This window comes from Solea senegalensis, linkage group LG1 (genome assembly GCF_019176455.1).
Source record: "Solea senegalensis isolate Sse05_10M linkage group LG1, IFAPA_SoseM_1, whole genome shotgun sequence".
Taxonomy (NCBI): Eukaryota; Metazoa; Chordata; class Actinopteri; order Pleuronectiformes; family Soleidae; genus Solea; species Solea senegalensis.
In genome coordinates this window covers 10,276,915-10,291,425 of record NC_058021.1, presented here as the reverse complement: position 1 = coordinate 10,291,425, position 14,511 = coordinate 10,276,915, and the positions used below count along the sequence as shown (strand labels likewise).

Below are 14,511 nucleotides of genomic sequence, written 5' to 3'. Positions count from 1 at the left end.
AAATGTGTGTGTGTGTGTGTGTGTGAGGGAGCGAGAGAGAGAGAGGGAGGGAGAGAGAAAGAGAGAGAGAGGGGGAGAGAGAGAGAGAGTCTCCATTCATCACTGATCCACTGCAAGAGTGTGGGGCTGTGTGAATTATGGGCCCCTGCAGTCACTATGCCTGCTCTGCGTTGGACATTTCACCTCGCCACTGTAAATTTAAAAAGAAGATTACATTTTGCTGACAACTGATTTCATAGCCGTGGTTTTGACGAAGTGAAGACAAGTGACCGGTGTTAGGTAGACTTGTGGTACGCAATTGCAGGATCTGGGATTTTTATTTTTTTGCAGGCTCCTGAACAACGCTGTCGGGGTGGGGGGGTGGGGGGGGGAGAAAACGTAATCTGGACCACAGAAACCCCGTATAGGTTTCTGTCTACGCCTTCAGCCCTCAGATTATTTCAAGGGGGGAATAAGGTTTTATAGTTGACTGGGCGTTTTGGACGCGCTCGGTAAAACGATGATGCTTCTACGGCGACGCGCTGAGGGAAGAGACAGGTGAGGTGCGGCTGAGGAGCTGCTGTTTCACACAGCCTCTGGATACCAAGACCCGCGGTGTCCATCACCCTTTTTGTCCTCGAAGAAGAAGGGAAGCGAGAAAGGGGGAGGGCGAGTTGGCGACTGGCACCTGTCTCAGCCATATACCTGGCCATCTGGTGCGGTGAGTGTGCCAAATGGTGAGATTGAGAGAGGAATACACGAAAGGGAGACATGAGAGTGGGAAGGTGGTGGTGGTCGGGGGGTGGCTAGGATGGAATGAACAGGTACACAGCATGTGCGCAATTTTATCACTGCCACCAAACGCAGTGCTGCATTACTCCTCCGGGTCAGCCAGCAGGTCTGTTCGGCTTCGTCTGAATTTGTAGACATGAGCTGCTCTTTGTGTCTGCTGCAAGTTTGACGTTTTACCCGCGTTTTCATGTGCATGATGTTGTTGTTGCATACCACTGCATAAGATGGTGCTTTCACGTGTTGCATGGGATCGAAATAACAATGTATTTTTTTCTCTCACACACGTTAAATTGGCTTTGAAGTGATGTCTCAGCAAAAAAAGAGCTGTCCCTCTCATGCATTATAGCACTGCATTGCAAGGAGGAGCACAAAGCCTGATAGAAATCTGTAAATTAGATCACGACCAGAATCATATTTGTGATCTAAATAAGGCCAATTGCTCTAATGTGTTCTATGTTAATAAATGCTTTGTTAAGGTTTTCTGTCAATAGGGCTAAATAAGATGCAATTCAGTTTGAATCATAAATACAATTGATTATGTCATTATTCACTCACAGAGTAACTAGAGTGGCTACTTGTACCAAGCAGTTTATTAGTAGGGGAAAGAAAAAGATAAATAATACAGATAAAAAAACATAAATATATGGTTATTAGTATTCCAGACTGATTCTAGAAACAACCCAAATAAATAGTCTAGGCCTAACTTTTGTTCACAATGTAAACTGCACACTTACAATAACTTGCAACTTGCAAATTTGCCTAAACCCCAGTGCACAGTCGAAGTAATGCTCACTTTCTGCCACCCAAGCTCTTACTGAGGTGATTTAGTAGTTATTTAGGTAATTTATGTTTTACAGCTTCATCCTTCACACTAAAAGCGACTGAGTTCCCGTTAGAAAGAACTTAACAGCTCCCAGCTGCTGCTGTTTATGTTTGTGTTACTGTGTGAGTTGAGCAGCGCAAAGAAACGGTTGGAGACAAACAAACAAAAGAAATGGCTGTAAATAAATAAATAAATGAGAGGCAGAGGCACAGACAGACTGATACAGAACATAAAAGCGTGGCAGATCCGATATGTAGATGACTGGAGCATTCAGGCAGCAAAAAGAAAATGATGGAGCAAAATGCTCAGAGTGAGCAAGTGTTGAGGGATAGGGGCTGCAGACAGCAGTCTGAGCGAGTGTGAATGGTCTCCCTGTTTTCCTGCTGCCCACACATACAGCCACACAGCAGCCGTGTGAGCAGGTGCTAACCCCGCCACACAGCAGCGGCAGGGAACAACAGGTGCAGCCACTGTTTCCTTCAGCCGCTCTTTGGAAGGGAGTCTAACACCCGCCCATCCCGAACATAAAGCTCTACCAAAGCTTTTTAACACCAAAACACCCGCGGCTCCTACTGAAGCAGCACCAAATGAACCAATACGTCAGTCATTCATAGCATGCAAAGCCCAGGACGGAGTGATTCAATTAAACAAATAATTAAGCTGCAAACAAAGTTGGAGCCACTTGAAGCAATAAGGCCGAGCAGGCTGCAGATAAAAAGCTACCGTATTTAAGAGAGGGCCTCAGGGTGAGACCACTGCCCACAGGGACACTTAATGAGCTCTATTGATCACATAGGACTGTATTCAGTCACACATGCTAAGCTGGAGACAGAGCATCTCAAGCTCAAAATCAGCAGGTAAAAGAATCAGGTAAATCAGCAGCAGCGTTGGGATTTCTTTCTACGGAGCACATTTCTGGCAATGTGTAGCACGGCAGTTAGAGACTGTGTGTGTGAATCAGACAAAAGATGTTTGGAAAGGAGAGAGAATAGTAAAGCAATCTGCAACAAATTGCCTCTTTTTACCTTTGGTGCACAGACGGGAACACTGCTGTGGCCACTAAACCTGCCATTTTCTTTTTCTACTTTCGTATCAGACAAATGGTATGGCTCGTTTCTATTTGATAAACTCAAGTGACTCTAACCCCAGAACACTGTTTGCACACTATCAAAAACATTTTCATGTGTTTTTCCAAAGCCTTACTCACTGTAGTTTTCCATGTTGTTACTCAGTCAGACTGTGACAACATTTAATCCCCAAGTTTGACGATCTAGAATTACCATTACAGATATCTGTAACACCTGTCCAGGGTGTACCCCACTTTTGTTAGCTTGGATTGGCACCAGTGCCCCCCGTGATCCTCATGTGGAGGATAAAGCAGTAGAAGATGGATGGATGGATATCTTTATTGTCATTTTGACTAGTCGTAATTACATTTTGACTAGTTGTATGAATTGTTATTGTAGATATCTGTGATGTCATTCTACTCATTCTCATTCTGATGTATCTGTAATTTTTACTAGTAAAATTCAAACTACTTTTGCCATATCTATAACTTCATTCTGACTATCTGAAACTTAATTCAAGATATCTAAAATGGACACTCTAGGTATCTGAAACTGGAATTAGAGATATCTGCAATTCAATTACAGATATCCACAAATGAATTGTAGAAATATATAATGACAAACCTCATTCACATGAATGGCAAAAGGAGTTTGAATCTGGAAAACTGAATTACGGATAATCTGTAACTGTACATACAGACTAACAGAAAATCCCGTCTGTCACACCAAGTCCAGGAAATAGACCATATATTGTGTTTCTGAAAAGTAGCCAGACTTTTGGGATTCCAGTTTCACTCAAAGTGCAGCATTTATCTGGTGGCAAGGTTTGATTGGATTCTTTACAACACAACCAACACTTAAAAGGAGTGTTGAGGTCCAAATACCTCAGGGCAACAAGATCAGAAGTAGCTTGCTGAGTTGGCATCTGCTGGGTGACCTGTTCTGGTGGGTTCCTCAGAGCAGGGAGTCATACTGCAGGATTAAGGAGGGCACAAGGTCAGGATTCACACAGGAGAACTTTCTTTTCTTGTCACAACGTAGCTCTTATTCCAAGACAGTTGTTTAAAATAAACATCCTCATGCAAAACATTTGTTTGTCTGAGGTGCAAGGCTTTAAAAGAACCAACATAGTCTTTTGAACAACTTATTCCAGATGCTTAAAAAGTAAAGCATAAACATGATAGGTCCCACACAAGCTGAGGAGCTTAACCTATTGCCGACTCAGCGGAAAAATTGTTGATGGCACCATAAACTGTTCACCACAAGACAGATGATGTCCAGAAGGCCAAGGTTGATGATATTTCTGTATGTGGTTGCTGTATCATCCACGTAATGCCCCATATTTGTTTTTAATGGGGGAAAAAATCCTTCATATACTTCACAGTAGTCATGCATCTTCAGTTTCATACCTCTGTCTTCACTGATTCCTCCCCTGAGGCGCAGGCTCCTTTTTATGCATCTCTGTGAACATTGTGTCATCCCGGCACATGCTAGAACATGCTGACATGTGCGGTCATTTTGCAGTGTGTTGTTCTGTCAAGTGTCACCTTAACACACTTTCAATAATTCATTACCATGGGTCAGGGAGATAATTGTCTGTGAAGGCATGGATGTTTATGGTAGGTGAGGGCCATAGGAGACAGTGCATATGCTTCTCTTTGCATGCAGCGGAGCCTCCTGTTAAACTGCCTGGCATTTCTGCTGTGAGTGATACCATAGTGGTTAAGATAGAGGTAGACCAAGCTCTCTGTGCACTCATTTGCATCACAAATTTGCAAAGTGAGAAAATGAGCATCCACTTCATGCTTTTACAGAGGCTTGTGCACACGTCTGGATGCACAGACAAAATAAGCAAATAAGCAAGTAACCTTTTGTTAAATGCCACCACTGAGGCACTTGACTTTTTGTTGCTTCTTTGCACAAAACAAATAGAACAACACATACTGTATATTTGTGCTGGCATTTACCTTCACATATTTATCCACTATTTTTTTTTTGCATTTCTTGAGTTAAGGCATCTTAGCCAGAGGGATTTGGAAGACTATTTTAATGGGAGATAAAGGCACAGCCAAGTGCTTTGTCTCCCAGCTACCCAAGATGGTTTTGTATCCTCATGAAGCTTTGTTGTGGCTAGTCTTTCTCTCACCTTCATCCTATCCTCTTCCACACCCAAACCTCTTTTGCAACAATCAAAACAACTTTTCTCATTTAATTCAGTTTTTTCATCGGGGTCCAGTCACAAGTGAGAGAAGAGGAGCAAAGAATACCAGAAACACAGTTATATCTGTGAGGTGGAGGGAAGGCTCCCAGGTGACGTATATTCTCTGTGTATGGGTGCACGTCTTGTGTGCATTCATCAAGTTATTTGGCATTTTGATATTGGTGGTGTATGGACTACCTATTGTGAGCTGCAATCCACTTGCCAGATTTCTGCCAAAAGAGCTATATTTATCCTTACAACAACATGACGACAATATGAGCTATACTTTTAAGCCTGTGCTTCGTTCTACATACGTGTAAAAGAAGGTGCAAAAAAGGGAGTATGAAATATATGCTAATGGCTTCCACATCAAGTTATTACCACAGACTATTGGCCTGTGAAACACAAAAAGCAACGGAAATAAACTAATAAAAAAATATATTTATGGATGCTTTCACAGTTTATTGTCATGAAATGAACACCAATTGTTAAGCAATAAGCTGAGTCTGCTTTGTATTGCATACTAGTAAATCACATATGTTACCTTGATTCATGGTTAAGAAGACGAAAGGAGGGTAAATGTCATACAGACTACCTGGAGCAGGAATTTCACCATGAACAATGTGAAGAAACAGGGAAATAACAAGAAAACAGATCATTTCCACAATTGTTTAATCACTGCTCTTCACTGCTTTGGTATTGTATGCACTCTGAAGGAGTGCATGTGTTCGACTGTGCTCATAGTGTGTGTCCGAGTGTGTGCACTGCATACTCATGTGTTCGCTCAGAGCTGTGCAGTGAATGTATATGTGCTTACTGCAGTCAAAGGCTGGTTAGAAACGTTTGCCCTTGCTGCAGCTTACAGCGTACACCACAGATGTGTGTGCATGTGTGTGTGTGTGTGTGTGTGTGTAGTCTAGGGATTACCTATCTTGTGGAGGCTGACAACTGTTTTTCATGACATTTGGCTTTCTGACATAATATAAATAGTGATATTTGAGGTTATGATATGGCTATAGGTTTGGTGTAGGTTCAGGTTTAGAGTTAGAGTTGGGCAAGTAGTATTTATAGTCAGTATCCTGGATACATGACTCCTTGTGTGTGTGCGTCTTGTGTGTGTTTCCCACTTCTGGCTCAGTGCAGCACCAAATTTGTATTATTTGTGGGCGAGCCGTTTGGGTGCCTTGTACCTGCATTTTCGAGCTCTTGTTTTTATTGCTCTGTATGTACACATCCATTATCTATAAGCTGATAACTCGCTGCATCCATAAGCTAGTGTGTGTCTGACACTACCAGCAATTTGGCTTAAGGCACAAGGCCTGATTGGGAAAGAAGTCTGAGGGGAGATGGAGCTCACTTTGGCTAGACTCCAGCTCTGTCCATCCTATTTTAATTACCCATGGCACTCACCCAAGGGAATAGCTCTCCTCCTCTCTGTCTCTGTGTCCTCTCTTCTCCTCTTCAACTCCATTCTTCACCATCTCCTCGTTTCATCTTCCTCTTTCCTTACTTAGTCATTCTCACCGGCTCTCTGTTCTTCCTTTTTGTTCTTTTTCCACATCACCTAACCACACACACATACAGCTGCATTAAAGGTCTATGCAGAGGTAACCTTTGCATTAGCATATAAATAACCCTGTTGAAGATTGAATAGTATTTTAGGATATTTAACGGCAAAAGACAGATTCCCTTTACCCTGATCAGACTTGTACTGAGGAGACAGGCAGCCTCTTGAGGGAATATCTCCTCTACGTTGATAAGATAAAGACTTGACACAATGATTCCACCAATGGAGCGAGAGTGTCAGCATGCATATTTGCTTTCCACAGCGTTAGGAAGGGAGCAGGTCTGTAAATCTGAATAAATATCAGCGCATTTGATCGTAGCCACTGCAGCCTATTTGTTTTGATACCACGTGATTCTAATGACACTGCCACCTGTTATGGAAGATGTTATACAGAAAACAAATGACTATTCCCATTGGGGTTCTTTTCCCAGCTCTGCGGAGTGAGTGAATGACAAAACTGTACAGTAAAGCAGCTTTGAGTGGTCATCAAGACGAGAAGAACTACTGACCATTAACTTTAAACCTACAAATTCACCAACATTTACCAACTCAGTTAGTTATCTTTAAACTATAGAGGGACTATAAAGACTAGTTAAAATATTTTGGTACACAAATGTATTGTTTGATGAGAATTTGCAGCATCCTTGAAGCTATAGAACCACTAACATATTAGCTTAGCTTAGCATGAAGGCTGAAAACAAGGGGAAAGAGTTTGTTGATTTTTTGTTGTTAATGTTTGTTTTCCAAAAAGATAAATGTGAAGGAGGAATTCCTAGTACTATCTTGAAACACAAACTCAGCCTTTAATCTCAGTTGCTACACTCATTTTGCTTTGTCAACAGTGTATTGAATTAGAAATCCTGAAGAGAAGTTCATCAGCAAGCAGCACTTCCCAATACAATACAATAATAGTCTAAACTATCTCTCGTTTGAAATTAGAGATTCTCCTTTGTGGTAAAACATTTTGTGTTTTTAGTGTGGAATCAGTCAAATGTGTGATAACTCTAGTCTTACTTATTTTGTGTGAAAGAAAATGTCACAGGTTACTCTTGGTCTGAAACATCAATGTCAAACCACAAAGTTAACATATTTTTGATGCAGGGGATTTATGAGGAATTTATTTTGTGGAAATGTGTCTAATCTTTATCTGGACTCACCATTATGAAGTTTATATGAAAGTATGAAATTCATTCTGAAATCTGTCATTTTGACCCTGCCCTTTTCCATTTCTAGTAAAAATGTGTTTTAAGTCTGTTGAATTACTCAAGTCTGAAAGTGACCCACTTCTCCCAGTTTGTCCCATGTCTGTCTCTCTACCCTCCAGCCATCTTTCTTTATTCTGGGCTTTAACCTGCATACTATCCTCAGGAGCAACTGTGTTAGAAATGAGAAGAGGGTGTAAATTACTCTATTACACCATGTGGATATACACTACATCTTTTTTTTCTTTTTTTCTTTTTTACATTTCTGAATCCAATTTGACTTCCCCTATTTATTTTTTTTATCTCCAAATCAACTTGTCATATTAATCTGAGACCAAGGGAGAAGAAGCATTTCAATAAAAAAGAATTTCATCATTACATGTAGCTACTTCTTTTGTGACTTCTCATATTTGATCGTGTGCAGTAAATCTTTAGAGAGACATTCATTTGATCCATCAGACTGATTCAGCTCAAAGTCACATGGTTGAAGAGGGGATACCTTAAAAACGCTCTGCAGTAAACAGTGTGTAATCATGCACTGTTGCATTTCCTGGGATTATTTTCCACTATTGACCTATTGATTTCTAATGAGCTATAGGCCTTCCCTCAAACCAGAGTGTAGCTAATGTGGAGGCAAATTTCCTGCAGGGCCCCATCCCCCACTTATTGAGAGAGATAGAGAGAGAGAGAGAGAGAGAGGGTACCCCCACCTCCATCTATCTGTGTTCATGTTTGAGACTGCACGTACGCACGTGTGTGTGTGTGTGTACACGGGCGTGTAAGCGTGCTCACACTTATGTATGTGTTAGAGGGCGAACACGCCCTCCTCGTTTTTACATCTACTGCAATAGAACATCTTTGCCTGGCTTTGCTATTGGTTGCTACGGTAACAAAGGCACAGAGTGGAGTGGCTGCAGCAGCTAGAGAGAGACGGAGAGAGAGAGAGAGAGAGAGAGAAACACAGGCATCAGAAAACACAGTTTTGTTCCTGTTATGAGAGAAATGTCTGTCAACACCACACTCATGCAGTTTCTTTGACAGACACGCACACACATATCAGGTTCAGCACAGACCGTGGCTCACGTATACACTGACAACAACAGCATCTTGCATTGCATTGCACAGCAGTGGCTTTGATTCACCGTGAGTCAGTGCCTTTAGACTCACTGCTGAGACCTTTTGTCTTAATGTTTCCTCGTGGTCACTTAATGCCCCTCGGTGTGAATAGGGATGGTGCTCTTTATTCTTTGTCTGTTTAGTAAGATGAGGACGTATTGATCTTGCTGAGCAGCTTTACAGTAATAGTTAAGATGCCATAAAGCAAATATGTGCCCGTCTAACATACACTAAAAGGCCACAGTGTCATTTTAGGATAGGGTAAATATCAAAGACCATTTATAAAGAGTGGATACAGTCTTTCTGTTAGGCGACTGAAGTCATACTGTCATTCAAGAATATGAATGGAAGTCTATGGGAAAATTAGCTTACTCAAAACATCTGCTTTCAGTTTTGTAAAAAATTAAGTTCCCATTGAGAGGAAAATAGACAATAAAGCACAGCACATATGAGTGGACATAAGCTGTTATCGGCCTGGGTGCAGGTGATGTTTATGTGGTCATCATCACCACTGGTTTCCCCTTGTTAAATATTAAATATATCCTCAACCAACACATATTTGTCCCATACCTTGTGGATATGCAGGGGGTTGTAAAGAAATACTATTCATCCCCTGTCACTCCTGTCAGAGTACAATGGAGAAAAGTGGAGCTCAGTGTCAAGTGGTGAGGACAAAACATATGGACAAACTGATAAAAAGGTGAGCACAGGTGATTACGCTTCTTGAATTGACCTGCTGATTGGTTAATGATGTGATGAATAGCAGTTAATTTGCTAATGGGCTGCCTGATGAGGCCAGATTACACACTGTGTGACTGTCATCGCCATTACACACATCCCATGACAACCGTGCCTGTGTCACAACATTTAATCCAATCTTGCTTAATATGTAAGTAAGAAAAGCGCTCTCTGCTTCCCATTCGCGCACATCTCTGTTCTTTTTCTTATTTTTCTGATACTCCCTCACCATCAGTCTATTTCATCTTCAGCAGCGTCTCTCAAACCTGACTCAAACAATCTGTGTCTTTTATCTTTCATCCACTTTCTTCCGTCACTCAGCTCAGCGGGGAAAACTAAAGAATGTTTGACAACATTAAGAGTGCACCCCATACATCATGTTAGAGCCCACATTACTACCAAAAAAACCTGCATCTGTCATGGCACTGGTCAGCTGTTATAGGCTGGCCTTGGTCCAGATCTGATGGTTTATCTTAGGGAATCAATAGCCTTAATCAATGTGCACTCTAATGAGGAGTTTTCATTAATGATTGGCTGCAGGGTTTTAGTATGTTGCATGTGCAGTGTGTGTGTGTCATATTTCTCTATTGTCAGAACAAGTTGTGCGGTTTGTGTGCTTGTTGTACTGTGTGTGTTATTTGTGTAACCAGATGTATAAGACTCACAAGTAGCTGACACAGATGTTCCAAAAAACTGAGTCTTTAAAGTGGTTTGATAATGCATCGTTCTTTAGATCCCAGGAGTGGCGATTGACCAGGGTGAGACCAGATTTTAGGAGAGCTAGTCGATGAACCCGGGGAACAAATGCACCATAAGAAAATACACAAATAATAATAAGATTTCAACACGGATAAAGAAAGGATAAAGACTATAGAGGCTGTAGATGATGAGATGATTGCATGCAGGTGTGCCGATCAGGAGGTTCCAGAGCTCCAGCAGGAGGGCAGAGACAAAGAGCCACACCCTGGTTCATCACTGCATGGACTGAGAAAACAGCCTGAAGACGGAGGCTACATTCACATTAGCAGCCACACTGTTGGATTCCAAATTCATTACACGTCAGAGTTGATGGTTTACATTCATAACTACAAGTGTTTTTCATCGGATGTTCGTGTGAATGTGTCTGCCCTCTGAAACAGAACACGCGCACGCATTTGACTCTGTACTGAAGTGGCAGATGGGTCATAAATGGAAACTACTGCAGCTACATGAGATTTAGCTCGACAGGACCATAGACGTCTGTACGTCCTGTAGTTGCTGCTTTGAATCAGAATCACCTTTATTGTCATTATACAGTGTACAACGAGTGTGTTATAGACAACTATTTTATTGTAGTCTATGGTTAAAAAAAGTAAACATTTCTCCAGGATTTTGTTTGAAAAGGGGCAGGAATGTGTACAAGTCCCAAGCAGGAAAAGAATAAGGCACCCTTCTCACTCTCAGTAATTTCTCTGTACTATAATTTCCAAGTTCTTTTAGGGATCATTAAAGTTGACCACATTGACCATACATACATGGATGCATATGTCTACTTATGGAACAGCACTCTCCTCCATTGTAGTTTGGCTTTGCAGTGATGCCGGTGCATGTTGATGAAATGAAAACACTCAAGAATCAGAATCAGAATACTTTTATTATCCCGAAGGTAATTGTTTTGAAGCCACATGGTTGTAATATAACCATTTTCATTTATGTTACATGGACAAATGTGGGATGTTTATTTATTATTTCACAAGAAATTGTGTCACAAAACCAGATAAATGATTAAACATCGACACAAAATCCACAAAAGAAAAGAGTTTGATTTTAGGTTTGAACCTTAAAAGTATAGCCTCAGTATAGCCATCATTAAACCTAAACACAACCTGACTCAATGAGTTTGATACTAGAGAATTCTGGTCCTCCACCCACACCCTCTCGCTCTCAGTGCTCCTCGCTCTTCCAATTGTGCCTGATGAGGCAAAGGCTGAGAGATGTCAAACCTTCAATTCATCTGGGCTAGGATTTCATTTAAGGTGGCCCCCGGTGTATCGTCTGCAGCCTGCGCTGTTTCACTGATGTCTTCAAACAGCTTGTCACTCAAACTCACGCACGGTCTCGAGTGTTGGTGAAACAGAAAGAAGCGGCATAGATGCATTTTTGATACAAGCGTGTTCTTCAAATAACATATCTCGTCGCCATGGCAACCAACCCATCAACCCTTCAACCCAGTGGTCTATCTCCGAAAACAGTCATAGGGGTCTTATCCTGGAACAGGCAAGCTGAGAAATGGAAGGAAAGAGAAACGAGGGGAGGAGGTGGGCGATGGCGATAGAGAGTGAGGATGAAAGAAAATAAGTGGGGGGTTGGTGGAAATGTGGAACATGGTGTTCGGGTTGATTTAGTGAGACCAGCATCCATACAGCTCACATCTCTTTGTCTGTGGTCCACAAAACCCAAGTACTCCTCCTTTTTTTGCTTCCTTTGCTCCTCTCTTTTCATCTCCTCTTTCAAAGTATCCTCACATCAAAGACAGTTACTTCTGCCATGCGAGCTGTGAAACTGAGCCACAGACTTTAATGCCAACAACCATTAATATGTGTATGGTGGGCACAATTTCTGTCAGGCAGCAACTGCTGTGACGATGTGTATTTCCACTGTTTTTGTTTTACATGTGCAAGAGATGCTCATCCGTCATTGTCATTTAAGCATCGGTAAAATTTTGGTTTGTCACAAATTCTGACTCAAATAATAAATAATGTTTTTTTTAAAAACAGCAAAGTTATGTGTTCTGACATAATAAATGAGCTGCATGATATGGTTAAAAAAAATCAGATTGCTATTATTTGTGACAAATATTGAGACGGTGATGTGATTCATAATTTTAATTTTAGCGTCTCAACTGTCATTTTCACACACAGAACCACCAAAATTAAGATTTTGAAGACAAAATGTTCTCATCTGAAAAGCTTGGCTGTTGAATTCATCATAATGTGTTGCCACACATTTCATCTTCATTGAATTTGCAGTTTTGATCATTTTGTTATTAATTGTGCAGCCAAGCTTAATATACTGTACATCACCATGTAGCTCTGTCATTGTAAGCATGTTGATACTATTTACCTTCCCTGGAGCTGGTTTATTAATTTGGATTTGTTTTATTTTATTTTATTGTATCACTTGTAAAACTGAAGGTAAATATTGTTTCTCAGAAGGATCATCTGAGCTTTTGCACTGCAATTACAGACATCAACTAATTCCAAAAACCAAAGATTTAACACCAAGGCCTTAAAATAATTTACCGGCTCAGGCACATTCCAGACATTACTGTGTTTACTAGGAACCTGTAAACTCCTCCTCGGTAAAATTTCTACCTTCCCCAGAACTCAAATTTCTCCTGTTTCTAATGTGGTCAAACAAATAAGAGGACAAACTCATGAACACTGGACGAAACTAAAGTCATCTGAAGAATTGCATGGTGCAAATCAGTTCAAGCTTTTTATTTAAAAACAAATAGGATTATGAAGTCTTGTGTGGGTGTATATATCTGACACTGGATTGCCCCTTTGTGGCCTAACCTTTCACAGACAAAAACCTGTTTTCTTCCCCTTTTTTTTCCCTTGCTCGTGATTTAGGGCATTCTTGACTTTTGACCTTTTGACCCTTCATTACCTAAATCTCTCCTTTTCCTATACTCTCCCTCTCAGATCAATAGAGACCAGCTTCCTCCTCTTTTGTGGCTAATTACCAGTCATATAGCCGCCATATGTCTGTATGGAAACACAATTAGTGAGAGGAGCATTACAACACAAAGGGGGCTTTATAACCCAGTGAATATATTGAGTCTCAATTCAAAGTGTCTGACGATGGAATGATATTTATGACAATAGAAACACATTAACTCTGCTGACCCTGATCTCACACACACACACACACACACACACATAGGAACATGTTGGAATTTGAAATGCACCCTTCTTGTGCATTTACACACACACGTATACAGTGCAAAACAGTGAATTTATTTATATTTTCTCTGTCATCTCTCTTTGTTAACAGTGCATGTGTGCTGCTGCCATGGCAACCATGGCCCCTCCCCTTACATTTCTTCTTCTGCTACTTCAACTGGCTGATGGCTCATTCCCAGAGGAGCCCAATCCTCTCAGCTATGTCCCCACAGAGGGTATGTATGTGTCCTTCCCACTGTGCACGTGTGTGTGTGCGTGTACATGAAGGTGTATGTGCAGCATTGATGAATGGCTCTGTGGTAGAATTGGAAATTGTGAGGGTCAAGGTGCAGAGCCTTGTTGTGGTAGATATGTGTAAAATATGAGGGAGAGAGGGGTTGGCAGGTGCAGGAGGATGAACAAGTGGGATGGGGTGATTCAGAAAACAAGGGAGAAAGCTGAGAGGTGGAGGAGAGGAGAGGAGGAGAGAATGGGAGGAAACAGGTGGAGATGGACTGCCACGTTCTCTCTCCCTTCCCCGCAGTCAAGGACAATGAGACGTTTTCCCAATCTGTCTCCTGTTGATGAGGACTCCCTGTGGAGCCTGTTGTCCTGTGCAAAAGTTTCTTATAGTTTGGCCCCGCCTCCGTCTCGCCTCCACTGTACTCTCTCATTTATCTGTTGAGGAAAATAAAGGATTGTGTGAAAGTGTTTCAGTCTAATTGCTACACCGTTCTTCTCTGCCCCATTATCTTTGTTTTCTGAAACAAAAGCGCCAAGAATGACTGAAGGTATTCATAAAGTCAAGATTGCTGGAGCTGTTTTGAGATTTTTCTTTTTGTTAAATATAGATGAGAAAAGTGTTTTCTATCCATGGCTGTCACACTATCCAATAGCACGTTTTCATAAGTGCTTCATTATCTGTGTTTGTGTGTCCTCATGTCAGTGGTGAGGAGATATCCAGTGTTTCTAGGCAGAGCCCATCGTTCAGCACAGAGACAGGAGCTGCACATCCAGACAGTCCTGCAAGTCAACCGCACACTCTACATAGGAGCCAGGTAACCAACGGCAACCGCCTCCAACTGTGTGTTACCAACATGT

The 14,511-nt window shown here is 41.4% G+C and overlaps 1 protein-coding gene across 1 annotated transcript in view; it reads left to right on the top strand.

Moving 5' to 3' along the window:
- Nucleotides 1-382: 382 nt before the first annotated feature.
- Nucleotides 383-14,511, top strand: part of LOC122772152 (semaphorin-6B-like) — a 28,369-nt gene continuing 14,240 nt past the window's right edge. The window contains exons 1-3 of the mRNA XM_044029885.1: nt 383-700; nt 13,523-13,646; nt 14,357-14,468. Coding sequence (XP_043885820.1) covers nt 13,526-13,646; nt 14,357-14,468 — 233 coding nt within the window. The 5' untranslated portion in view covers nt 383-700; nt 13,523-13,525. The remainder of the gene's footprint in view (nt 701-13,522; nt 13,647-14,356; nt 14,469-14,511) is intronic.